The following is a 27,393-nucleotide window of genomic DNA, read 5'->3' as shown; positions in this document are numbered from 1 at the left end:
CTGACTGAGCAAAGACATCCCACTTAACAAATAAGTGCTGCACTAACTCATCCGTCCTTATAGCCTTACATCTCTTTCTTCTTTTTTTCGAGTGCGCAGAACTAAGGAGCAAGGAGGGGGATGCAAGTGAAGGAAGTAAGGAGCCACAAACGGGGAATTAAAATAATTTTTAAAAAAGGCCAATAAAAGAGAAGCAGAGGGTTTTGTTTAATGATGGGAAGGTGAATAAACAACAAGAGAGCAGAGGGAAGATAGTGGATAGAGTGTAATTGGTTACTGTTTATTAGAATTGTCCCTTTCATTGATTATAAAGTCATTTTTCCCTGCACCATGTGCAATTTCATATTTTGCAATCACAACTTCTGTGTACTAATGTTGAGGGGAAAAAGCATCCCTTTGATGTCCTGACTAATCTACTGTGGAGATTTTAATTGTGTTTTAATTTTTTTGCAACTTTAATTTTCCAGTGAGAGTTATCTGAGCCTGCCTTCCTCTCTATTTCTAGTGACACTCTACTTTCGTAACGTGGTTGTAGCTCAGGTGATGTTGAGCTGATCGTAGGGTTGGTGGTCTCATTCCTGGCTTTTCGTGTCCTCATGTCAAAGTATTTTAGCAGGACGTTGAACCTAAAGTTGTTTTAATATTCAGAAACAAGAGATGTCTGTTTTAAACTGTAAAATCTAGATCTCATTAACTGCTAGATGCGGCGTGCTTTGGTTTGTCTATAGATTTGTGTTGTCTGCCTGTTGGTTTGTGATTTTCCAGAAGGCAGCCTTTAACACATCTATTCTTTTTTCACTTAATTCCCCAATATATGCATCCCCTCCTCGTATGCCTTCCTTCCTCCAGCCTGTGACCCAGAAATCAATTGAGGTCCACCATCTTCTTAAGTTTTATTCAGGGAGGAGAAAGTAGAAACACAAACTCTGGCTCTAGTTTTCAGGTTTTAATGTGTTTTTTTTCACGCTACTCTGAAAATGTGTAGATTTATTTGAAAAGGCAAGCTGAACTTGTTGTTTGCAAAAGCTCTATAGCTGATGCAACACTTTAAAAAACAATTATTGGCTTCTCATTCACACTGACTGATTACTTTCACTGACTGAAGTAGATGTCTCTGGGGATTTCTGTGCTGTTTGTAATTGAATGGGAATTAATGAGCCTGAGAGGTATGGCAAGAAGTACTTAAAAATGTCTTTAACCATGCGTATTAAAACAGAATTAATAATGAAGGGAGGAGAAATGTAAAATATGAGTGAAAAAAAACACCAGTCACATTGAAATCACTCTTTATGTGCCTTGCTGATGGGCACAGAATCAGCATTTACGAAGTGAGAATTGAGCATTAAGCTGGAGAGCAGCATTAGCACTGCACGGAAAACGCAGCCCCCTCATTCATTTCACATTGCAGTGGTGCAATTGCAGAGGGCTCTGGCCAAACAACACATCTGAACCTGGCTCCACATTTTGCTAAATGCAATGTCATCTGGCAACTCTCTGCATTGGACAATCGACTACATGCAAGCTCCCACTGCAGATCTCTGAACAGGGTTACTCTAATCTCTGTTTACCAGACAAACACCAAGATCCAAATTATTGTTGTCATGATAACGTTCCAGAGTTGTTAAGTCTGTCTTCATAACATCACGAACCAGTGTCTGAGGGCTGATAAGCCTTGCAACTCATTAATGTATTACTAAAAACAATGGATTCGTTTACCCTCATCTCATCAGTACCTGAAGCAACACTTCTCTATTAAGACGGTCCCTTAGTGGACCCTTAGCCGCCTTTTGGGTGGGAAACTTCCAGCCTTAAGCCGAGTCTTCTCACTGGTTCCAGGCCACTGCAGCTCCTATGTCATTTTCAAATGGCTATCACACAGCAGGTCACTCTGCTCTCCTCCATATTTAAAGAATTCATTAGGATCATTATTCAGGAAGTAAAAGTTAAAAACTGATGAATAAGGATTACGCTCCATGCCAGTCAGTGACAGGGAGTGGCAGTCATTAGCTGGAGATATTAATAGACAGACTATTAGCTTAGGATGGAGCTTTGTGTCAGAGTCTGTTACAGTTACACTGACTTTCTGTCTCCCTCCTCCGCCTCTCTCTCCCGTCGTTGCCTTCCCCCTCTCCCCAACACATCTTCTTCGTCTTCCCTCGCCCAGCTCCAGCTTATCCACTGATTCCCTACCTTGACTCATTTATGCCTCTTCTCTCGTGTTTCTCTCTCTCTCTCTCTCTCTCTCTCTCTCTCTCTCTCTCTCTCTCTCTCTCTCTCACTTTGGTACACTGGCTCCCTCTGTCACTTTACTCACTCACGCAGTCCTCCTCGCTACAGGCCCAAACCACTTCCCCGCGGCGTTGTCTATCTAATCCTGTTTTCCATCATTCCGCGCTCTCCTCTCTTTTCTCACACTCACATCATGCTATTTCTCACTATAAATTCTCAACCCCCCCCCCCCCCCCCCCCACCCCCCCCCCCGACTTCAGTCGCCACGCATCATTTAATAACACACTCTCACCCCCCTCCAACCCATCTTTTCCTATCTCTCTCTCTCATTCACTTTAGCCATGACCACACTAATGCAGATATATTTGAAAGCACAGTTTTTGTGCCAAACAGGCTTCCATCCACCCTTACATTCGTGGGACTTTTTTCTGAAACTCTGCCATCTGAGCTGAAACAATAAAAAAAAGAAAGAACTAAATCTCTTTTTCTTCTGTCTCTTTTGGTTGGCAAACACAAAATTGTGTCTCGCCATCATCATCTGGTAGGGAGTGCAGACAGGAAAGAAGAGGGAAAGATTTGTTCTGTCACCTATGACCATCTGTAATCTCATTCAGCCAAACACAAGACACATTCTTACAGATATTCAAGTCATGCTTTAACCTTTAAAAACACAGACACCCGTGGGACGCTTTGGCCTTGGTAGTGTCTACTTTAAGTGTGTCTTAATACAAATTTAACAAATTATACATTGTTTGAAAACTCCTGATTCTGTCTGTGCAAAGTATTTTAAGATCCCCATATCACTGCGACAGCTGTTGACACAGAATTGATTCAGACATCTGACTATGGCTCCAAAGTGTTTTCCACACGAAAGCTACTACAACAAGCCTTATATTCCATTTTTTATGCAGAAAAAATCCATAGGCAAGGCAAAAAAAAAAACATACATTCCTATCATGTTTGTGCCTCTGTAACTTCAGGTTGTAAAATTCAAAAGAGCTAACTTTGAATGGAGCCCAGAGTTAGGACTGTAATCAAAAGCGATGAGGAACAGTAACCTTTTTATATTGGATACATTATTCTCAGGCTCGTGGCTGTGGGTTTCTGGGGGAACTTATGTGAGAAACCATGACAGACTGTCCATGAGCTCACAACCGCACTAAGAAACATTTAATGAACATGAACACATAATAAAAAGAAACACTCAAAATCCCTGCACAACCAAATGCTAATATAGGAGGAGGCTGAGGGAGGTGGTGGAGGGAATCTAATTTCTGGAGGCAGGCAGCAGAGTAGCAGTAAGGATACAGAGCTCAGGGATGTATGAAGACCGACTGAGCGGCAGGAAATAGGTTGTGGACATATGTGACTGAAGTGTGTATGGAACATGTGACTATAAAATGACTTTCCTGCCTGCGCCTGAACCATCACAGGACTCCATAATCCTCAGTTTCTGTTGTCAGACTGTGCAAATATTGAGTAGTGATTTGAACGAGGGACATAAATGCTACTTTGTTAATCAAGGCGAGTGTCAGGGTTGGACAGTTATTGTGCAGCTGCATTGAAACCTCAATCAGATCACACTATTTTATGTCCTAACAATGTCAGTACAAAATGAATGACGAGAGACAGTCCGAGGTCATCGCATTAATGTTGCTGCCTGGCTGAGGTGTGAGATATGGACAAAATAAACACTGCAATGATTAGAACGCCATTAACTCAACATCAGCATGAGGTGATATTTACTAATTACACACAATCATATCAGTCATTTCAGAAGGAGATTTACTTAAACTACATCCTGTCTGAAATAATGCTCCCTCATTCATTCATTAAAATAGAAATTCTAATAGTAACTCAATAATTTACACAGTGAACAGTAAATTGAGATTTTAGACGATGGCTCATCACCATTTTGGGAATTTTTGAAAGTGATATATAATGTGTAGATTTAATGCTTGATGTTGAACATGAAATATACTGCACTTTACAGAAAATAGGGAGTGATATCAGACATATCTGACATCAATTTGTCATTGAAAATTTCAATGGATACAATACTATAGAATTTTGTATTTAAATAGAAAAACAAGAAATAAAATGGGCTTTGTTTGCTTGGTATGGCACAACAAAAAATAAAAACGCCTTCGTGTGGACGTGGCCTTGCTCGCCATCCTTCATCTAATGTGGATTCACCCTAACACTCTGTCCCCTCTTTATTCCTCACTAACGACCTCTCTGCCCATCCCTCTATCTTTAACAAATTCCCTCATTTCTTCCCAATCATCTTATCTCTCCTCTTATCACTCCTCCATTGAGGAGTTGTGACCCCCCAAGAGAGAGAGAGAGGTTGAGAGAGGAACAGGTTGAGAGAGGGGAATAAGAGCGAGAGAAATGAGAGCGAGCGGCAGAGGGTAAGGTTTCGATTTCGCAGCAGACAAATAGGCTGACTTTACGTAGGTAACCTCTGTAAATGGGTTTTCGATCTCTAATTCTCAACAGATCCCTATAAACGATTACATAAAGACACACGTGTGAGATAGAGGACGAAACGGGAAAGAGAGGGAAGAGGAAGAAAAAGAATAAGAGAGGGAAAGTCCTAGACGAACACCTACATTACAAAAAAAAAAAGAAAAATCAACAAATCACCTCAGAACTTCCCGGTGGTTTCTCAGTCTGGTCGATGAGTCAGAGACTTTACAGTCACACTGACTCCTACACTTAACAACATATAAACAAAATCGACATTTAAACACAGATGAACACATATGGTTATCGCCCACGCTGAATATGGTTGGAGGTCTGACCTTAATTGGTCTCCGCTTGTTTGCCCGATGCTGACCAGACTTTAACGAGGCTTTGGGAAAAGATCTCAGTGTTTATTTGTGGCATGTTTTAAATTAACTCCAGACACCACTGATGTGATTTAGATTAACCTCATTAAGGTAGTGCAGCCTTTTCAAACTGAGACACACAAACACGCACACACTTTCAAACTAATTACTTTATATAGGTACTAGAGTAGCGATTTCTGGCACAATATCACTCCCAAGGCGCATAAAGTTGGGGAATGGTCAGAGATGGTCAAAACTACTGCTTGTTTCAGCTTGAGGCCTTCAAAGAGCATTCCACCAATTTATCATTTCTCTCCTATAACATAGTAAGACTCACAATGGATACTTTTAAGAACACAATCAAAATCAATGCAGCAGAACCAAAGATATCATTTCCATTGCCCACAATGCAACTTTGCCGAACTACCATCGATCTGGCCATCCATTTTTTGTGCTTATCCAAAGCAGTGTGGCGGGGGGTTGAGTCTATCTGTACAGCGTTCAGGTGGGGTACACCCTGGACAGAGCACTCATTGACAACTGCAAGCACAAATAAGAGTTTTCAGTTCACCTGCACTCTTGATAGCGGACAGTGGGAGGAACCACTGCAGACACTGGAAGAACTCCACACGGAGAAACGGAAAAAAACAAACAGATTTTCAGCATCTTAGTATTTACAAGTAATAAATAAATAAGTAATGAATGGTTTAGTGGTTTTATTTTTGGAAAAAAAATCTTATGACTTTATGCAACACTGCATACTATGATTTATTTTTTGCAACAAACAAAAAATATATCTGGTGCTGATCTGTCCACAGTTTAGACATTAATTCATTTCATTAAGTTTATTGAGCAAAAGGTCTCACATTTCCAGCTTCTCAGACACAAAGATTTGCTTTGTCCTATTTAATTTCACTATAAATTGAACATCTTTGGGTTGTGCACTTTTTATCGAAAACAAAAATCAATCTGTCACCTTGCTCTCTGCAAAACTGCGATGGTCATTTTTCATAATTTTCTGCCATCTTATAGACTAAACAATTCATCTAAAAAAAAATCATTGACAGACTGATCAATAATGGAAATAACTCTAAATTTGAAAACTGTAATGTGTTCTAGAGAAACGCACCACCTCTTATTACAACGCACTTACGTTAATACGCATGTAATCACTCAGAAATCACCTCTCTCTAATTTCAAGGAGAATTTCTCTGTGGTTCATCAGTCTATGAATCCGCAGATATAAAGTCATACTGACAGAGAGTTGGAAGCCAATGAAGAGAGAGAGAGAGAGAGAGAGAGAGAGAGAGAGAGAGAGGTAGAGCTCCCCTTCTCCTCTTAATAAGCCTGATCAGTACTTTCTGTTTATTCCGTCTCAGTCCAAATTGCTTCTAGGTGCGGCTTGTTCAAAAAGTAATTCTCCTCCACCATATTTAATTGTTTTATTGTGTCATTACTTCATGTTGCCGGAGCATTAACGCGCCGCGCTTTCCACTATGCCTATTAAACTGTAATGGCCCTACAAAGCAATATACGTCGTGATCAGACGTACACACGCACGCAAACAATATCAAACGTACACACACACTATTAAGCGCCAATGGTGCTGGGGAGTGATATGAGGCAATATTGCGGGTGAGCAATCTGATGAAGTGTGCAGAAACAGTCATTAGCTGAGTGTCCTCGTCCCTGTTCAGTTTACCACACACTTAACATCTTAACGAAGGACCCGCGCTGTTTTCACACAACAGCTTCTAATCACCTGCAGAAACACTATCAGAATTATAGCACGCGCTTCACTTTGTCGCTCGTTTATACACTGTGAAACACACACTTAACGCACAGGGAGATTTGCTCGCTTCTCTCTGCTTATGAGAGAGAGTCTGAGAATATGTGCATACATTACGGCGCGTGTAAGTGCGAGCTTGTGAGAGAAAGTCTTAAATGTTTCTGAGAGTGTGAGAGGAAGTAATAAGATGAGTAGAGTGCGTTTGTCTGCTGAGAGAGGGATGATGGATTGTTGAGGAGAGGCAGGTGAAGTTGAATATCTCCCTACAGCTCCGGTCATAAAGCAGGAGAGCAGCCTCCTCTCCAACAACACAATGAGATCAAATAACCTCCAGTGCCTCCAAGCACGCACGCACACACACACACACACACACACACACACACACACACACACACACACATCCACACACACACACACACTTGGAGGTGAAAGCAACATCAGTGGCTGGCACTGATATTCAGGCTTCGCTCTGTTTTGAAACATCCATCATATTCTTGAGCAGAAAGAGAGACAATGAAAGTATAAAGGCGAGCGCTCTTTGACCCCCCCCCCCCCCATATCTCGCAAAAAACACATATAAGCTCGCATGCACGGGGCGTGCACACACAGATAAATACACAGCCGTCCGTGAAGTATGCGGGTGAGAGGAGGTGAAGTAAGATGAACAAGCAAGGAGAGGAGGCTGAAGTAGAAGAACAAATCCGAGTAGGAAGAGGGGGAAGAGAAAGAAAAACCCCAAAGTGCTGAAGTGGAAGGAGGGTCACTGACGGGAGAGACTCTCCAGGGCTCAGAGGGGGGATTAGGACCCAGGGTGTGTGTGTGTGTGTGTGTGTGTGTGTGTGTGTGAAAGAAAGAAAGAATGAAGGAATGGCATCAATCTTGCTGAATCTGATCGTTACTTTTTTTCATAACAATAAACCTGTGAGCAAGGCATTTTACAACCAGCATCTGTCACAAAGCCTTGACACCACCACAGTCCTACTCCCTTTCTGTCCACGACAGTCATTAACAGGCCTCCCTGACTTCTCACTTCGGTGTGCCATTGTGTGTGTGCGCTTGTTTGTGTGTGTCTATCCACATGTGAGACTCCCCATTGCTATACAATGTGTGCGGAATTTCATGCTATAATCGGTTGGGGACCGGAACACATGGCAAACAAAGCGATCCACACAACAATGCGCCATCTCTTCACACACACACACACACACACACACACACACACACACACACACACACACACATAGCTTATAGAGGCGCACATGCATCACAGACACACACACACACACACACACCTCCTGGACAGGCGGGTGAGATATAGGCATCTTTGAGATTCTGCACTTTGCCCTCTTCTGCAGACGGCCAATTGCATGATCAGATGTGGTCCCGTTACACCACGGCCACACACGAAATGCTGCATGTTCAAATGCTCCCTCCATGGAAAATTCACACTCACACACACACACACAGAATCACGGGATCATAAAAACATCCACCAGCATGGTCGTAGGGGGTAATTTAGGATTAGGGTCTGTGATGCTCAAAACAGCCTCAAACATGCTCACATTGATATGGAAATTAGACCAATCTACAACTGGTGCAATTGGCTAAAAACAGTTAGTTAAATGGCTAAGAAAAAAAAAAAAAGTGTGTACAAGCGCACACACATATACAGAGAGGGAGAGAGATATGCATATGAATGGCATGCGAGGGATCTGTCCCAGAGCTTGGTTGTGCCTATCAAAGGCTCGTCTCTCCCAGAGACCAGTCGAGGCCCAGCATTACACACTTAGCATTAGAATACATCAATGGCACAGGAATGGAGGCACGCAGGCTTTCATACTCCGAAAACCCACCTTCAGCCTCTATCTTCCCCTTTTCACTCCCTCTTTGGTCCATCCCAGCCCTCCTCCCCCACTGTTAGCCCTCTTCTATTATCTCCCGCTCCTCTTATTCCCCCCACCTCCCCATCTCCTTCTCCGTCTTAAGACCCCCCCCCTCCCCCTTCTCCAGAAGGAAGCCTTTTTAACCGTGACCAGAACTCAGAGCCGCATGGACCGTGACCACATAGCCATACAACACCAGATAGGCTGTGTGTGTGTGTGTGTGTTTGTGTGTGTGTGTGTGTGTGTGTGTGTGTGTGTGTGTGACTGACATAAAATAGTCATAGTTAGGCCTGCCACTGCTCAGTCACCCTCAGTGTTGTGAGTGTCTGAACAGGCTGCTTCAGATCCTGTTTATCTCTGTGGGTTTCAGTGTCTGGCCATCAGCATTCACCCCAACACTTCACTGACTAACTGACAAACTCCACTTAATGGAATCAAACTTGGCCCATCAAATGTGTGTCAGCGCATGTATTTGTGTTTGTGTGTATGTATGTGTGTGTGTGTGTGTGTGTGTGTGTGCCCCGTCACTTGTCTGTCGATACGCAGAGACAGCCTTCAGCCAGAGAATAGAAGAGAGAGACGAGAAAAAAAACACGCCGGCTCTCCTTTTCTCTCTAATTACAAATGACAAACCTGCTACCAAGAGTCGGTCTGGCACCTGACTACGCATGATAACCTCTCAGCTCTCTGCCGATACTAAGTGACAGACTGGAGGCTATCTATGAGTGTGTGTGTGAGAGTGCGCTGACGGACAGATTAAAACAAGAACAGCAAATCAAACAGCGTCCTGCCCAACGGCTCTGATTTCCAATGACAAAGCAAGAAGTCTATGGCCAATATCTCACCTGTCTTCCTCATCTTCCTCTCTTCATTGCCCTTTTAGTTTCCCATCCTTTACTTTTAGTCATCGATTTTCTCTTTCCTTCCGTCCATCCTCCCGTCCTTCCTTTCTCTCCACCTCATCCTCTGTTCCCTTCTGCATCATTTAAAAACCAGCCCTTCTCCTCCAGATCATCCATTTCCTCCCCATGGCGTAATAATGCGGTTAACACTGCATTGTGGCTTGTACTCTTACTGGCTAATATCTCTAATTGCATTGTAATGTTATCAAAGGCCATCTACTGCGAGTGTCATGTGATATAATACCCTCACAACACAGGAAGGTTGAAACCTGTTCTTCTTTTACACACCCTCAACTCTGCTGTTTCTATTTGAAGAAAACTGTACAAGGTCGTGGAAGACTTCATGCTACAGCAAAAATAATACCTGTAACCGATAGCAAAACATTTTCTTGAGAAAAGAAATCACATTATAAGGTCCATGCCGCCTACTAGCTCTTCTGTAGCGTTCGGAGATATCATATCATCTCATATCAATAAAATTAACTTCAAACTTCACAAATCACTAATCACTAAGCATGTTGCACCACACACACTAGCCAATTGGACGAGCAGAAAAGCTAGCGTTAGCTTGCTAACAGTGTGACCTGTTTAGACTTACAAGAGTTTAACGAGGTAATTGGACATGGTCAACATACCTGACTTGACACCTGATGAAAAAGCTGTTTATTATCGATGTTAACTGTAACATATTTCTAGATGTATGCACATATAAATAAAATAAAGTCATACCTACATTTACAAAGGTCTGGCAGTTAAGTTTAATACATGTTTTTAGGACAGGTTATGTCACAACTATGCTACTGTGACTTCCTTTTTATGGTGTTGATTGCTTTAGAAAAGATAAAGCTGCACTGACTTTGCTTAAATTTTACTGGTGCAACCCAATTTTGTAAATCACTAGAAGGACTACAAACAAACACAGTAATGAATGTACAAAAAGCTGTGCAGGCCAGTCCAAGAGGAGTTTGCCTGTTTGTATCTAGAATTATAGATGTTGAACGTTCCATTTTTTCTGAGCACAGATGTTTCACAGATGTGTAGAAGTGTCAAGCAACCATAGAGGAACTCGGCCAAAACAAAATAGTCGAAAATCTTGATTCCAAACAGAAGCTGTGGTCAAAGATTTATTGAAAAAGAGCACACAATCGATGCCAACATTCAGGACTGGAAAGTTTTTGATAGTCTGTGCTATGGACGAATTTCGGCTAGCACCAAAAACTTATTGAGGTTCGATACCCCGCCCAATACGTGAGAACAACTTTGCATGTGAAAAACAGAGTGGGCAGAGAGAAAAAGCAGGAATGAGAGACACTGAGAGACTCACACAAACACATGCCTGAATGCACCGCCAGACATGGGTTCACGCTACAGGAGTGAGCTTACACTTCTTCCCATTCACACTTAGCATTGAGTTAGCATTGACTCCCCGCTGAATAGCCTTGTGAAGGCACAGGGTGATGCTAACCGGGAGGCACTATCACTAGCCGCCCTGCTCCTTGGCGGAATAGCTGGGGCAGCATTGATATGGTAATGTAAAGGACGTTTCAGGGCCAAAGCTTGGGACCGTGGGCGCTCTGTGATCCTCCAAGCCCAAAAAGGACAGATCTCCAGGGCATTGTGGTTTCCCCAGTCAAGGCCCTGAGTGATCAGGATAAGCCCGTCCATGCTGCTTTAGTGCTGTCACTCAGCTGCTATTGTGGTCATGTGAACGGCCATTTTCATCACAATTGACCTCGGTTTTGGCAGTACTGTTCTGCAGGGCCCTCCTTTCTCTATTCTTTGGTGCCCTCCCCTTCTTCCCCTTCGCCCTCCATCAATGATTCTTTTTTTTTTCTCAGTCTGGTCTTTCTTGTTGTGTGCCCGCTCTGTCTTTTTTTTTCTCTTCAGCAACAACGTAGGCCAACAGATGACTGATGCAGAGTTAAACTGGTCTCTTTGCCTATCCGCTCCCATCTCTGCAGTCCTGTCAGCTGTAAGAGGAGGGTGTCAAGGAGCCTTTGATTATCTGAACTGATACTGTAGAAAATGACGATACGTGATGCAGTACATATGCTGGGATTTACTATTCACCTCAAGGGGGAAAAACACTGAGCGTGTTTGGTGTGAGCAACAATTTACAACACACACAGCAAGTGGGCAGATGGGTGTCATCATTCTGTGTTTTATTCAATCACGCTTTAGCAAACACTGGAGTGTATGGTGTGTGTTTTTCTATATGTTTGTGCGTGGAGGAGAGTGTGTGTGTGTTCTCTCTTTGCTCCATTTTATTTGATCAGGGCTGAAAGAAAATAACAATGTACTCCCGTGAGGAATCTGTGGGAGGTAATGACAGATAGTGTCCCTGTGAAACAAGTTTTCCTGTGTGTGTGTGTGTGTGTGTGTGTGTGTGTGTGTGTGTGTTAGTGAAAGATTGTGCGTGTGGATGTATGGAATTGAGAAGTGAGGAATATGCATATGTATGGGTCTAATACATGTGGGTAATGTGTGTGGGTGGTATGCTTGTAGGCTGTGGGGCATTCACTTGCTGTCTTTCTCGCTTTCTCTGTGCACCCCACACACACACAAACACACACATACACACATATATGCACATACTAGGGTGGGAGGAGAGTTTGCCTGGCTGCGAAGAACCCTGCTCCATCAACACAACACATCCTATTTCGCAACATCTCCTCCCACATCTCCTACTCCCCCTCCACCACCTTTATTTCTCTCTCTCCCGGGAAGTGACACAGAATTCTTTTTAACTGCAGTACATTCATTACAACAACCCTGCAACCCCCACATCCTCCACACACCACCGCCCTCCACCCTCTTTTCTCCACCCCTCTCTAGACTCTACTTTCTTTCTCCCTCCCTATCGTACCAGTGAAATAAAGACAGCGTACGTATCCACCTCCAGCAGCCGTCCTGGACTTTCATTAAAAACATGATAGAGAGAAGTTGGCTGTGTGAGATAGTAAACACTCATTCATATGCGGTCTTACTACGGCAGCGCTAGCACATTCCTGTGCCTCAAAGCGTAGGAGCAGAGAGCAGAGCCTACAGACAGCGTGGGTGTTAGCACTAAGGCCAGCCAGCATCACTAGCTCTCAGCCATCCTCATTCTATCTCCTGCCGTTGTCAGCAACTCACTCTGTTCAGTGTAGAAACAGTTGTCCATGTAAATGCATGTGCGTGTAAAAAAAAAGAAAAAGAAAATCGGACTAAATTGCACGCCAAGAGTCAAAAACATGGAGATACACATGAAATCACACATGCATGACCCCCCCCCCACACACACACACACACACACACACACACACATAATGTAGTACACTTTGCAGGTAATTTTGAATGAATAGACAATATATACTGTGAGTCAATAGAAATTTGTCAATTGTCATTACAGGAAAAGTTGCAAATCATTGACTGGGGTGGCTTTATGGTCGCTATGCTTTATGGATTTTTGCACAGCTGTGATGAAGTGCCTGGATTTGTCAGGTATTTAATTACTGGATGAGGCAAAAATGACTTTCCCCATCTGTGTATTTCATCTATAGACAATTTCTCAATAACATTTTCAGCAGTTAACAATTAGAAATTCTTGCACACGAGAAAACTGGATCAACAGCTGCAATATCCTGCACCTTGTTAATGTTTCAACATGAATTTTACCTAATGAGGGTGAATTGATGGTGATATTTATATGGATATCGAGATATAAAATGACATTTCAAGGCAGCAAGTCATGACTATTTTCATTATCAATACATTTGTCTATCGAGCCATCTAAAATCCCAAGATATATCACTTCAATCCTAAACAGAAATGAGCAGATCCTCACATTCAAGAGGACTCTGTTTGCCTTTTTAGCTTAATAATGTTAAACAATATATCAAATTGAAATAGTTGTTGAATCGATTCATCCCACAGCCCAAGATAACACCTTAAAATAGCTTCCTTTGTCATATAAAACAGAGAGAACCAGACTGTCCTTGGTCCAAGCTTGAACACTGAGTATTTGGCATTTAGCTTTCAACCAATAAGTGATTATCAAAATCAATGTAGATTAATTTCTGTAGATTGTCTAATTGGCCATTTGTTTCAGCATTAAATCGCACACATACAAATACATGCAAATCCCTTAAAAAAGCAGTGAAGAGTTGTAGCGTTTGTTGGCATTAAGCACAGCAACACAAACTGGCCATGATATGAAGCCAAGAATAGGAATCCCTCACAAATAAGTGGCAATAATCACTCAGAAAATACACACACACACATGCATACACTGAGAGCTCATTGACTGATCTGAAGAGAGACTTGAGAGTATTACGATGGTGCAGAGGAGGACAATGAGGAGGAGGAGAGGAAGTGATGGCCGAGCCAACAGGAGAGGCAACAGGAGAGACAGAGAGGCAGGGGGAGGAAGAGGAGGGCAGAGCGACATACACAGTGAGAGAGAGAGTGAGACAGAGAGAGAGAGAGAGAGGAACAGGCTGAAACATCCAGGAGAGGAGTGCAGTGTCTGTAGGATGCCATCGATCCAACACTGACAGAAATAGACAGCCAGACCAGAACCAACCGAGGCACTCTGAGACACACTGACACACAGCAGTGCTGTTGACCCTACACACATCTGAACAGCAAGAGCCATTCATACATGAACAAGCACACACACTCTTAATCCACACACAAGCAGGCAAGCACACACACATCCACACACACACACACACACACACACATAGAAATGTGAACATTAAAGGCAGAAATGTGCTGAAACAAAATGAACATGAGCAGGTTTTCGCAGGATAAATGTCCAGATTGAGACAAACATGACATGTTGCATTGGCTTCAATCACAACAGCGTGCACATGCTCGGCAGAGCTACTCAGCATTTCCACATTTTTGTTCATTGCGCAGCTTCGCTCTGTGCTTCACCACCTGTGATCAGTCAGCAACATCACATGAATACTTGCGTTTCTCACGTTTCCTTTGAGCGGCTTATTTACTTTGTTTACACCTGGTTCCATTCATGCTCCTCTTGTCTTTACTCATTCCAAGATCAATCAGTTTAGCAGTTTAAGACGACTTTTACTGGAGCTGTGAGACGATTTGTGCACGTACATGAACATAAAATTTGTGCACTTAGATTAACACACAAGCATAAAACCCTCAGCGGGACTATAAAGAGAAAAAGTAACTTAACTCTCTTACTAAACCCGATAATTTGAGAGCACTCTCCCATTCTGACATGAATCTTCTTCTAGCAAACAGTCCCTATGTGAGTGAGTTTTATTTTGTTCTCACAGTACTGATAGGTTCAATTTAAGAAGAGGACAAAAGATACAGCAGATTCAGACACACTGAGATACTCATGCACACATTCAGGCTGGACAATATGGCTGAAATCAATATTATAATATTAAAACAGTCATTTATTAAACACAAAGGCCATTCTCTGGTCCCAGCCTTTAGATTTTAGCTTTTCTCTGTTTCATATCATTGTAAACAGATTTTTTTTTTATGTCACCTTTAATCAATAATGTAAATAATCACTAGCTGCAGCCCCGATCATCTTATTGTTACAATAAAATTCCAAAAATAATAATAATAATAAAAAAAAATCTTGGTTAGGACTGAAAGAGAAAAATAGTGGTAAAAAAAAAATACTTTTTTCACTACTTCACTATTTAAAAAAATAAAATGCCAAAGATTTTCTTTTCATTTGGGGAAATTATACTCAGCAAACATTTTTCACTTTTTTCCGACATTTTATGGACAAAGCAATCAAGCAAGTTAATGACCAGCAGATTGATCGATAACGAAAATAATCATTAGTTGCAGCCCTAATTATTGCCCGGCCCTACACACATGGCCCTTCATTTTTCATGCAGAAACAACACACAACAGAAGACAAACTACAAAAGAATATCACTTCAAAACCACCCCAGCCTTGTGATCATGCTTGAATTTTCTCCCACTCATCTTTAGTCTATGAATGACTATTTGACTGACTGGTTTCCACTGACACATCAGACCAGTTGACTGTCAGTTTTACTGACTGGTTGCTGTTGCCATCAGGAGCAGAGTGCTTGTGCAGCTAACATTTCTGCCTCCTTCCCCTGGCCTGGCTGGGACTGATTAAAGCCTTCTGCTGAAACAAGGTCATAATTCACTTAGCCATTTCCCAATTTCCGCATAATTACCCTCCTGCTTCGTGAACGCTAACACGCGCGAACACACACGCGCCCACACACATTCGCACCGACGCTCCGACACAAACACATTTCCTCTCTGATTTGTGTCATTACTGAGAGGAGAGTGGTTAAAAGGTTTCAGAGTTGGCCTCTTAGTGACAGCTTAAATGGATAAAACCTCAATTAAAGACTCTCTCCCTCTCTGCCGCGCTCTCCGTGTGGATGGAATAAGCATAATTCTGTGTCCTCTGCAGTTTGTTGAAGAGAGGGCTCTGCCTTGCCTTTTTATTCCACCTCTGGCTGCTAAATCAAACCTTCACAATCAAGACTTTCTCATATCCCGCCATAATTGCTTCTTATGAAAACCTGTTACTGAGAAGCTACTTTCAGAGTAAAACTGGACAAAGCCGCTCCTAACAATTCAAATATGAAGTTGTTTACGTCTTGATGAACCGATAACATCATCCATAATCAAAACTCAACAATAAGCATCACTTCTGCCCAGCGAGCAGTGACAATAGACCCTTTTCTTGTCAATGCAGTGGTTCTCCTCCCTGCTGCTCCTCTGTCCGGTCCAGGCCGGCGACAGTTGATTCCTGGTGCGTGTGGGTTTGATGAAAACAGCTGCATTTTCGCATGCAACTGTGTTGTCTGCATTTTATGTGGAGGATTCCTAATTGTCATGTCGGTAGAGTTTATTAATGCTAGATCACGCCGCTCTGTTGCGATCAGGCTCAGCATATGGCCTCAGACTGCCGCTACGCTGCTATCATTAGCCACGTCACAAACACACCATATGAGCATCTGGTATGTGTGTGTGTGTGTGTGTGCAAGAGCTGACAGTGTAAATTATTAGTGTGTCCCCCCCCCCCTGCACCCGCAAAGCCCCAACAGCGCTGGCGGGGAATAGAGTAGACATCACATAGAGAGCACTTACACACACACATACACACATACACACACACAGATACTATATAAAGCGCTTTGAAACAGCTTGTAAACATCACAGCCTTGTTATTAGCACCTGATTACACTGTTGGAGCTTAGGCATCGGCTCAGAGAATAATGTTAATATCAACAACAACCTCAAGTGTGTGCATCTGAGTGTGTGTATGAGTGTTTTTGTGTGCTGCCTCCAGCCCATCGCTGAGGGATTTGTTCTCTGTGGACAATTTGTTCAAATTTAACACATGGGTGGGAAAGATAAATTCTTGTTTTGCCCCGCATTTTTGCCTAAAAACTACAGATAACAAGGGAGGACGGCCATTCAATAATTTGGCTGTCAAGGGAAAGCAATTCATCCGCCTCAGACGGCGCCGCTTTAACTTAAATCGGCACAAGCGCTGCATGACTCTCTCTTGTTATTGCAATGTGAGAATTCATCGTTAATATCCAATAAAAAAATTTTTAAAAACCCACACTGTTGTCCAGCCAAACTGTCCTGAAAAGATCTGTGAAGTGACAGGAAAGTGAGCTCTACATTTCCTTTCTATGCCTTTACATTAATCATACAGACACTGTCCTGAGATAACCTCCAGGTTATGCAGAATGGATCACACACACCACCAAGCTTCTTGTAATGCGTTATCCAGCGTTCACTTTTTATGAACTCCTGTGCGTCTACGTGGAAAAGTCCATTAATTGATCCTACAAAAGGTATGAGATGTGCATTTGTTAGTGTATAATCATGCATAGCTGCTCATTCATGGGCGCTGGTTTGAGTGGCAGGAAAGCAAAGTGGCCAGTTAATCAAAGGCCAGAAATGTGCTCTCTCAGAAAGAAAGTCAGATTTTGCATCATTAACCATGTCCGGAAAGTCTTGTTTGACATTTGGACTACATAGAAAGGGGGGTAAAGTGGGAGTAATCATTGGTGCAACAGTTTAATAGGCTACAGAAAATAAAACATTGTGTTTATAGGCACCAAACAAGAAGCCATCCCTCCTGGTTTTTATCGAGGCCCAGAATGGAGTCACTGGGATCCAAAAACATGGACTGGAGGTGAAGGGAGAGTCTGTCTATCGACTCATATCTGTGCCAGTTGTTTTTCTGAAGTTGATCTCAATTTTGGCTGCAATCCTCTCGTCTTTTCTCTGAAAGCAAACAGCCTCTCTGTTGTTGCCAACATGGAAGCGAATGGTGTCGCTCAGCAGAGAACGTGGACAGGGGCGGGGATGTGGAGGGAAAAATAACAATCTCTGCACCACATTTGGAGCTCACTCCCCATTTTCACACCAGTGCACACCTGGGTAGAGCACAGGTGTGGCTGTCAGATTGTGGGTTTTGGAAAGTTATAGTAATTGGCCGACGCAGGCCCGACTTGTCCCAACACCTGAGAGGAGCTTTTAATCACTATCAGAGTGTCCAGACAGCACTACGGCCTTAACACAAGGAAGAGCAAGCAGAGCAATCACTCACACTCTCAGTCACACCTTTGGGTAATTTAGACTGTCCAATCTAACTGATGGCATATGGAACCCACACACAAACATCTCTGATTAGGAAATCTTTCCTAACGGATTCAAAAGTCTCAGGGTGATGCATATTTGGTCAGGCCATAGAGATAAAAAAAAAATTTTATCAGGTTTTTTAACTGACAAAAGTCTGTCTCCAGGATTTAGCTGAGGTGCACAGCTGCTCTAAGCTGTTAGGGGCTCCCAGCAGGTGGAAAATGATACATTTCAGCAGATGCCGAAATATTAAATACAGAACGTTTTATTTAAGAGAACAATCAAAGTGTTCAAAGATACTGGTTGGATCCAATATTTCAAATGCATTGTGAATGATTGTATCTGGGATACAATGCTCCTTCCGAAAGCAAAATACAGCAATTACATGGCAAACAACAACTGTGATGGCACCTCAAAGCCCCAACACCATACATTTTCCTGACATTAGATGTGATGGAAAAAGAAAAAAGATTTTCCTTCATTTATGACTTTCTGGGATTTGTCAGTGTCATGAATCATATAAATCACTGCTCCAAGCACTGATAAGGCCACATTCCAAGTAAATCCATATCACTTTATCAACACATATTGGTTCTGCATGCATTATCCTTGATGTTTTGTCCAAATGACACACAGACGTGCCCAGACCATAAAAACAGACAGACAGCAGCACCAAAACATAATTATTATTTTGACCAAGGCACACTCACACATACTTGTGCATAAGAATGCTGTCACACAAAAAGGTTTCCTATACACAAAGTTTATTTGGGTGCCCTATCTAAACACCCCCCCCCCACAAACTGATTTTTTTTTTTCTATTTCTCTATTTATTATTTCCTCTTGTTAAAGTTTGTGTGAGGAAATGTGGATGAAATTGAGCACTGAGCTGCCAGAACGCAGCATTCATGTGCAGATCTTAGCTTGTGAATTCACTGCAGCCCACCACGCTACACCTCCACCTCCCTTGAGGTTGATAACCAAAAATAAATTCTCAAGCAGTGGGAAACACATGCAGTGACACTGTTTTCTGTATTTCATGTCGTTTTCCCTCCAACAACTTGCTGCATCTGGCCATTCATGGTCTGAATTGTGTTGAATCCACATGAAACTCTTCAGATGAGCTAATCACCACTTTCTTCACTCTATGATTATGATTCTGTTTGCTGTGAAGTAGCAATGGTCTCTCCTTGCTCACTTTGTGTGGGAAGTTTCATAAAAGAAACCACTTAATCCTTCTCTGAGGTAGAAGTGTTTTTAATTCCAGCCAAACCATTCAGTGCGATTTCTAGCAATGACTCTTAAAAGCCTGATAAATACAGCCTGCAAAGCATCTGTGCTAACCACTGAGCCACCAGCGTGGAATCAGCAGTCACTTAAATCAATACCAATCCTAGGCCGGGCATTTATACCTGTAAGACCCTTACTTTGTGTCAGGCTTGATCAGAATTGCTTGACTCAGTCTGACTCTCACATAAGCTCGGTCTTAGCAGAATTACATCCCTAAAATCCCTACGAACCGGCTCCCTTTGAATCCAAACCATTACACCGACCAGTTAGCGCCTGACTCCAGACCGAGCTAGCACGACCATTGAACATCAGTGTGCCTTTTTCACAGCAATGCTTTCGATTAGTCGATCATGTAAGCGGGACAGCGTTTGAGGAAATGAAAGAGCCAATCAAGAGATAAGGAAAAATATTTACGCTGCTTGTCTTTTTCTCAAGATCAGAGTGTGTGTGTGTGTGTGAGAAAATTTATAGGATCTGCAAGGAGGCATGTTAAGAGAATGCCACATAAGAGGTGGCTTTGGTCAAAATCTTAAAGAAAAAGTGCGTGAGATGAGAGGAGTGTTGAGAAGGAAAGAAAAGGGAAGAGCGAGTGAGGTGAGGTGAGGTGAGGTGAGGTGAGGTGAAGGAAAACCAGACCTCAAAGCAAAGCAACATATTTTCTAGCACTGGAAAGATTCAGTCCAATTTCATTTGACAGAGAAGGAGTCTCACAACATTCACATTAAAACCATACAGATCCCAAAATACCACCACCACCCCCCCCAGGGTGCTTTCCCATCAGGCAATTGGGAGGATGGGAGAACAACAGAGAGGTGGGAGCATGCTCCTGAAATCTAGCTCACCCCCGAAGACAAAAAAAAAAAAAGATAGAGGAAGAGAAAATAATTCATTTCTTTTCCTCCTTTCTTATACTTGTCCCTTACTGCTGTGTGCACCTAGCAGACAATCCCTGTCCAATCAGAAAAATGTATTTACTCCACACACACACATACACAGAGAGCAACAGCACGATAAAGAGAGAGAAGACCACTAGATCTTATTATGCAAACAGCAGTCATCCATCACACAGGTGTTCCTATTGCTTTTAATTAATGACGTCTCTGCGACTGTCTGCACACCGCACATACACTCTGACACCCACACATGGCTACGCAAACCAGAATCCATTCACCCATACGTTATGTGGCCTTATTATTCGTTACTAATGAATCGTCTGATCATTGCGCCTATATAACTGTTATAATGATCACTGGGTGTGTGTGTGTGTGTGTGTGAGGTGTGTGTGAGGTGTGATTGTGTGCATGCATGTGCACAAAACACACATCAGAGTAGTAGCTGACATACGTAGCGGCAGCACAAACGTCCATGATGGATGGGCTGTGCGCACACACACACACACACGCGCAGGCAAGCCTTGTGATAGCGAGTGAGTAATACTCTCCTTTGTGCAGATATTCATAAATGTAAATGTTGTTGTCCTAAGTGGGGCTGTGAGACAGATAGGTTTGTGTTGCTGTCAAGGGGATGGTTGATTGGCCTGTTTAATCCGCTCGTCTGCTTCTACGTTTCCTCACCCTTTCTCATGCCCGCCCGCCCACACACCACACACACACACACACACACACACACACACACACACACACACACACACACACACACACACACACACCACACACACACACACACACACACACACACACACACACACACACACACACACACACACGAACTAGGCCCGTGTTATCCTGTATTATGGTGCCTAATGTGAGAACTCAGTGTGTGGATCAGGGCACCAGCCAAGCATTATTATCATTATTATGATGACCTTCTTCCCCTGCTTTATTATAATTCAACACAAAATCCATCTGTATTCTTCCTGATTTCCTCCCTCCGCTATCCAGTCCCATAGCATTTCTCTCTCACTGTCTCTCTCTCTCTCTTCTCATATTCTTGCATTATTTCTCTGCTGCCCTGTGTGACGTGTCTCTGCGCACTCTGACGAGCTGGATGAATATAAAACCAGTTCCACCTTGCTGTCGATTACCACACATAATGCATGTGAATTTATATGAGGAGTGAATTCTGCTTGCGAAAGCTGGCTTCATTCCAGTGGCATACGTTGAGGTGACGGTGTCATGGACACACACACACACACACACACAGTCTGGAAATGTTTGTGCGTTTGTTTATTCGAAACCTAATCGCTTCCGAAATATACAACTGATAAATTAAGAGATATCACCAGATATCTATTATGCAAATCAGTTAACTGCTGCGTTATTAGATTACACACATACACATGTATATGCACGCACGCACACTCACACTCACAGCGGTGGTTAATTGCCAGGTGGTGGAAGATAATGTGTGATTTAACGGACTGATGGATTTGTTTTTGTTTCAGTCACCCATCAATGAACAGAGACATCTGTAACAGGGCAAACACACACATACTCTACGTCCCACACACACAGAAGAAGCATCACACCATTATACACACACTCATGCCCAGGGATATCAGTGACAAGTGACTGATAGGCAGTGGCAACAGCCTTTGTGCAAGAAGCAAACACAGGAAATGATCCATCTTTTCAAAGTTTAAAAAAAAAAAAAAAAAAGTACACAGCAGTGACGTGAGCATGTTTGTGTGTATACTCATAATCATAAATATGTGCGTATGCTAGCATGTGCACATGTACAGATGCGAGTGTGCATGCGCATTGTGTTGGGGTCTGCATGTATGTGTGTGTGTGTGAAGTAGTTAATCTTTTTTAACAGTCTCAGCCCGTCTCTTGTGGTTGATGAGTGGCTCAGGGTCAGAAGCTGGTTGAGAAGCTGCAGAGTCCTGAGGCTTTACAATGTGTTTACCACTCAAACTGACAGCTATACTACAGCTTATTATTGGCCTTCTAAACCTCCACACTGCACTGCGAGTTAGAGAAACTCCAGAGAGGCCGATCGCCAACGGCTAGAGACACGCCAGCCAACCCTACAAATGTTGGATGTTGTGGTGTTGAGTGCAGAGATTAAAATAAATGCTGGAAATAGGATCTGTGCTGTTGAAAAAATAGCACAGAAGTGTATGAAAGAGTAGATTAGACAGGTTATTCTGTAGTTTATCTTTCTTTTGTGTGCCACTGTCTATGGCCCTTTTGTCTCCTAATTCACTAAGTAGGCTGAATTGAAAAAGTTATCCCCACTCACTGCTCATACATTGTCATTGTGCATGTGTGCAGAGAGAACGAGACAGAGAGAAAGAGATGGGAAGATCAGGGATGAGGCAGGTCCACTGAGATGCACCATTCTTTAATTAACCACAGTCTTTTTTAAAAGACACACACACTAAGGCTCACACTGCAGGGGCTAAGAATATTCTGCCGCTGGGATGAAAACAGTACTGGCGGTGAAAGTGTGGAGCCAGAGAGAGAGAGAGAGAGAGAGAGAGAGAGAGAGAGAGAGAGAGAAGAGACCTGCGGGGCTCTGCAGTGCTCAGGTTCTGGACAGTCAGGTTAAAGGTTAGGCTGCTCCAGTCTGCGTTAGTCCTCCCTCTGCTTTGTCTGAAACACCAACTGCAGCTTTTTTTATCAGTAAACACTTTGAATGTACAGCAGAGAACAGCTGATATATGACTTAACTGAGGATACATTCTACCAAGGTTAAAACTGCTGCTACACCGAGGTCCAGGGTTCATTCTTCCTTTTCCTTCGACCTTTAAGCGATTTTTTTTTTTTTTTTACATTTTATCTTACTCAACTTCTGTCTCTGGTATGAAAACCAAAGGTGGAATTTCATTAGCATTTATTATAAAATTATTACTGAGCAAAAAAAAAAAAAAAAAAAAATTGAAACTGAGCACTCTTTATTTTAAGAGTTGCAGAAAAATATTAACTAAAATGCACTAGTAGCAACTGCGCACACAATATTAGTTATTTCTATAATGTGCGGAAATAATTTTCTCACGTTCAGGAAAACTAATATTGTTTACAGATTCATACCACAACCAATAACCTTATTTTTTCCGCTCCTATTACTTTATGCAGTACTTTGTGTATAGCAATTGTGTTGTGGGGTATAAATTCACTCATAGTTTTATTTTACGCTGTAAACTAAAATCATCGGCCTTAGAGTAATGGTCGGCAAACATGATCCGTTTTCACATTGTTTGCGTCTTTAATAAGTGCGGTCATAAAGTGTGAGCCACTGTATTTTCGGACTGCTCATCTTAGGAGCCCAGCACATTCTGCTGAAGAGGTAAATACCACATACTGGGATGTTTTGAGTGCAGCCGAAAACACAGCGTACACACGGACGACAGGCTCCACTGCAAGATGGAGAACGAAAAGGAAGGTGTGTGTTAGTGTGTGACATGCGCTCTTATGCACCACTGAGACCTACAGGGTGATTGTTGCACAATTTTATGACTTTATCTGGAACACAAAATAGATTACGACTTGCTGAACTGCTCACTAAAATGAAACCTTTAAAAAAAAAAAAAAAAAAAAAAACAGCCAATATCTGACATCCAGTTGTAAATTAGCAACATTTCATCGACACACTTCGAGCAGGCGAGGGAGCATCTGTAAATTTAACACACGAGATGTGGACGCACAGATGAAGACCTGATGAAACGCAGATGGTGCAACATAAACGTACAAGATTTTACTGTGAATGGTTGGGGGAGAGTGTGTTACTGCAGACTGACACTACATTCTTAAGAATCCAGCAGCAGAGCCATGGACTCACGTGGACAGTATTAAAAAAAAGGCAGCTTTCAAAAAAAAGAGAAAGAGAGGGGAAAAAAGACTCTTTTTCACTTGAATCGAGATCGGAGCAAGGAGCGAGGGATTAGGAGGATAACAAAAAGGCCAACGGACTGAGTGTAAACAAGAAAGGGGTTAGAGAGGGATAGAAGGAGAGAGCAAGTTGGAGAGGGAGCGAGAAGGAGAGATTGAACAGTGACACTGCTACAACACAATGGGGTCAGGATGAAGAAGTGCTCCTAATTGAACCAGATAGAGGAGAAGACAGAGAGAAAGAGTCCTGAAAGACTGAGAGAGAGGAGAGCCACATGACGGAGAGAGGAGGAGGAGGAGGAGAGGTAGACGAGGGAATCACATGTGATTCTTTTTCCTTTCCTTTCTACTCTACCATGAATGGCTGAAGGTAGAGGAGAAGGGAGAGAAAATGAGGGAAGAGACTGACTAAATTGGAGTATGCACATATCGGTGTTGGACTAAGGAGCAGAAGCTATATATGTCTGACCAGCTGTGCAAGTGAAGGTGTTGAAAATATGGTTTGAAACCACCTTGACTTCTTAATCGGGGGCTGACAGAGCAGTTTGAGACTCAAAAATAGCTTTAACATGCAGAAAAACATGAGAGGCCTGTTGAAATGGTTTGTGGGGTTCTAAATATTTTCTTCCAGAAAAGATAGAGACGAGGAAGGTGGTTGCTACAACCCTGATAAAGCATTAGAGGAACGTATGTAAGCAAGGCTCAAAAACTGCAGCAAGGCACAGATGAACTGAAAGTGTGAAAGTATGAACCTGACAGTGCAAATCGGGACATTTCCATTTAACAGGTGGAAAACAGAGGATTCAAAAGAAATGGCACACGCGCGCGCGCACAGACACACACGCACAGACACACACACACACACACACACATACACACACTGTTAAACATGAGGAGTTTGGGGGGGGGGGGTCTTACTGTATGTTGGAGCTGTTCCAGTAGACGGAATGCCTGTTGGCTGACACCTGGAGCAGGTTCGCCCAGGTGAGACTCGTTAGCACCCAAAGAGACAGCGCTACCAGAGCCATACTCTCGGCTCCTCTCTCGGCCTCCGTCCCCTTCGGTCACTCCAGCCACTCTCTCGGTCCCTTCACCCCACCAAACAACGCGACTCAAACATCCCAGCAAATGCCTAACAGACGAGAGAGGGGGGAAACAAAAAGCTTCATGCATACATACAAACGGATACGTTCACAGACTGTTAAGACTTGCTCTGGTTAATAAGTGTTGTAAAACTCAGAAGTCTATTGTGGTGTGGAGTGACTTTGTTCCCCCCGCCCCCTTCCCCCATAAACCAGACACTGCGAACCCCCCACTGCTCCCTCCCCAACAAATCCTGGGGTTTCAAACAAGAGGGTTTCTGGAAGTCCTTATGAGCGGTTCCCCATAAAGCCCGAGCAGCGCCTGGTTCTCTCTGCTCACCGGGAACTGCTGCTTCTGAGCCCGCCAGAGGAATGTGGGAGGCCGGTACTGGGTCCAAGCAGGAGGTCGGTCTTCCCCTGAGCATGAAACGTTCCTGTCCTCTGGGAAAGAGTTGAGTGCTGCTTACGTGAAATGGAAATTACAGGTGAAAAAAAAACAGTGGTATAATAACAGATAATAAGCAAGTCCTCTTCCTTTTTTAACTGTTGTTATCTGCGTGCTGCTGCAGTTTCTTGTCTCCTTCCAAGGATCCGAGAAATGCAAAGCACGCCGGGATACTGAGCTCTGTAACCGCCGCAAACAATTCAACCAGCCAGTTTCATTAGGTCTTCAAGACTCTATCCGACAACCATCGTTTACGGCGAGCAGCCTGCCAGCCCGTCTCTCTCCTCTCTTTCTCTCCTCCTTCTCCTCTCTCTGTTTGGTAGGCAGCGCTCGTTCACTTTGTAACTCCACCCCCAGCGAGCGACAAAAGCGCATTCCTCCAATATTGTGGCCGAGTCGCTGCACATCAGGCATCACTGCGACTTGAAGTTTTTTTTTTTTTTTTTTTTGTCAATTATTCGACCTCCACTGCCGGTGTAAAAGTAGAAAGCTTTGAATCCCCCTCCTCTGCCAGATACGTCTGCAGCCACCATCTGTAGCCTATTTTTCAACGTCCCCCCCCCCCCCACACACACACACACACACACACACACACACACTCAGGCTACTCACAAACGCATACACACACTTCTGCATTTTTATTACGAAAGCTAAAAAACACCGACTCACGCACACATATATCCACCACCACCACCCCTCCTTGCTTGGATTCCCAGACACTGTAAGTCACTCTAATACATCACTATTATCATGTGCAATCCTCTTATAGCTGCAGCACGTTCGCACGCAGGCTCGTGCACACACGCACGCGCATGTCCTCTCAGGTATTCTCCACCCACCATAAAGAAAATTTACAAACTGTGTATCATATTATACATTTGGATGTTCACAGTGACACTATATTGATTAATTACGGTTTGTCTAAGTTTTGATAAGAAGTGACTTGCAGTTTCATTTTGCCAGTTATCCCATAACAGAGCTAATTTTTCAAAAAGCAATTAAGTTGTAATAGATGTTAGAGTTGCTGTCATGCAACTGTGGCTCATATATTCCTGAGTTAGTAATGGATGCAGCAACTATGTCCTGCAGAGGCATGGTAAAATGTTCAGTAATTTACCCCCCACTGTCACCTCCACTGCCACAAACTGTGCATCTAAGGTGTGTGTGTGTGTGTGTGTGTGAGTGTGTGTGTGTGTGTGTGTGGGGGGGGGGGGGGGGGGGGGCAGGCCAGACATGGAAAGAGACAGGAGGAGGGAGAAAAAGAGAGAGATAGCAGATAGGAGAAAGATTGTTACAGTTTTTTTGCTGCCTGCTGGGAATGAGTTGGTTAAGGAGAAGTCAGAATGATTTATTGGGAGAAAAAAGGAGGGAAATAAGAAGAAGGAGAGCAAGAAAAAGAGAGAGATGAGATGCCATCAGGGAATCCCTCTGTCTTCTCCGGTCCTTCCACGCCTCTCATGAGCTGTCCATTTAATCCCCCCACTGTCTCTCTCTCTCTCTCTCTCTCTTTTCAGCTTA

The 27,393-nt window shown here is 43.1% G+C and overlaps 1 protein-coding gene across 1 annotated transcript in view; it reads right to left on the bottom strand.

Annotated features, from left to right (window-relative positions):
• Positions 1 to 26,060, bottom strand: part of efna3 (ephrin A3) — a 53,933-nt gene extending 27,873 nt beyond the window's left edge. Inside the window, exons 1-2 of the mRNA XM_022756794.1 lie at positions 25,771 to 26,060; positions 25,267 to 25,480 (exon numbers count right to left, since the gene is read on the bottom strand). Of these exons, the coding sequence (XP_022612515.1) occupies positions 25,267 to 25,376 (110 nt within the window). The 5' untranslated portion in view covers positions 25,377 to 25,480; positions 25,771 to 26,060. The remainder of the gene's footprint in view (positions 1 to 25,266; positions 25,481 to 25,770) is intronic.
• Between the last annotated feature and the right edge of the window lie 1,333 nt (positions 26,061 to 27,393).

This window comes from Seriola dumerili, unplaced genomic scaffold (genome assembly GCF_002260705.1).
Source record: "Seriola dumerili isolate Sdu_G_001 unplaced genomic scaffold, Sdu_1.0 BDQW01000258.1, whole genome shotgun sequence".
Classification (NCBI taxonomy): domain Eukaryota; kingdom Metazoa; phylum Chordata; class Actinopteri; order Carangiformes; family Carangidae; genus Seriola; species Seriola dumerili.
This window is presented reverse-complemented; position numbering and strand designations above follow the sequence as displayed.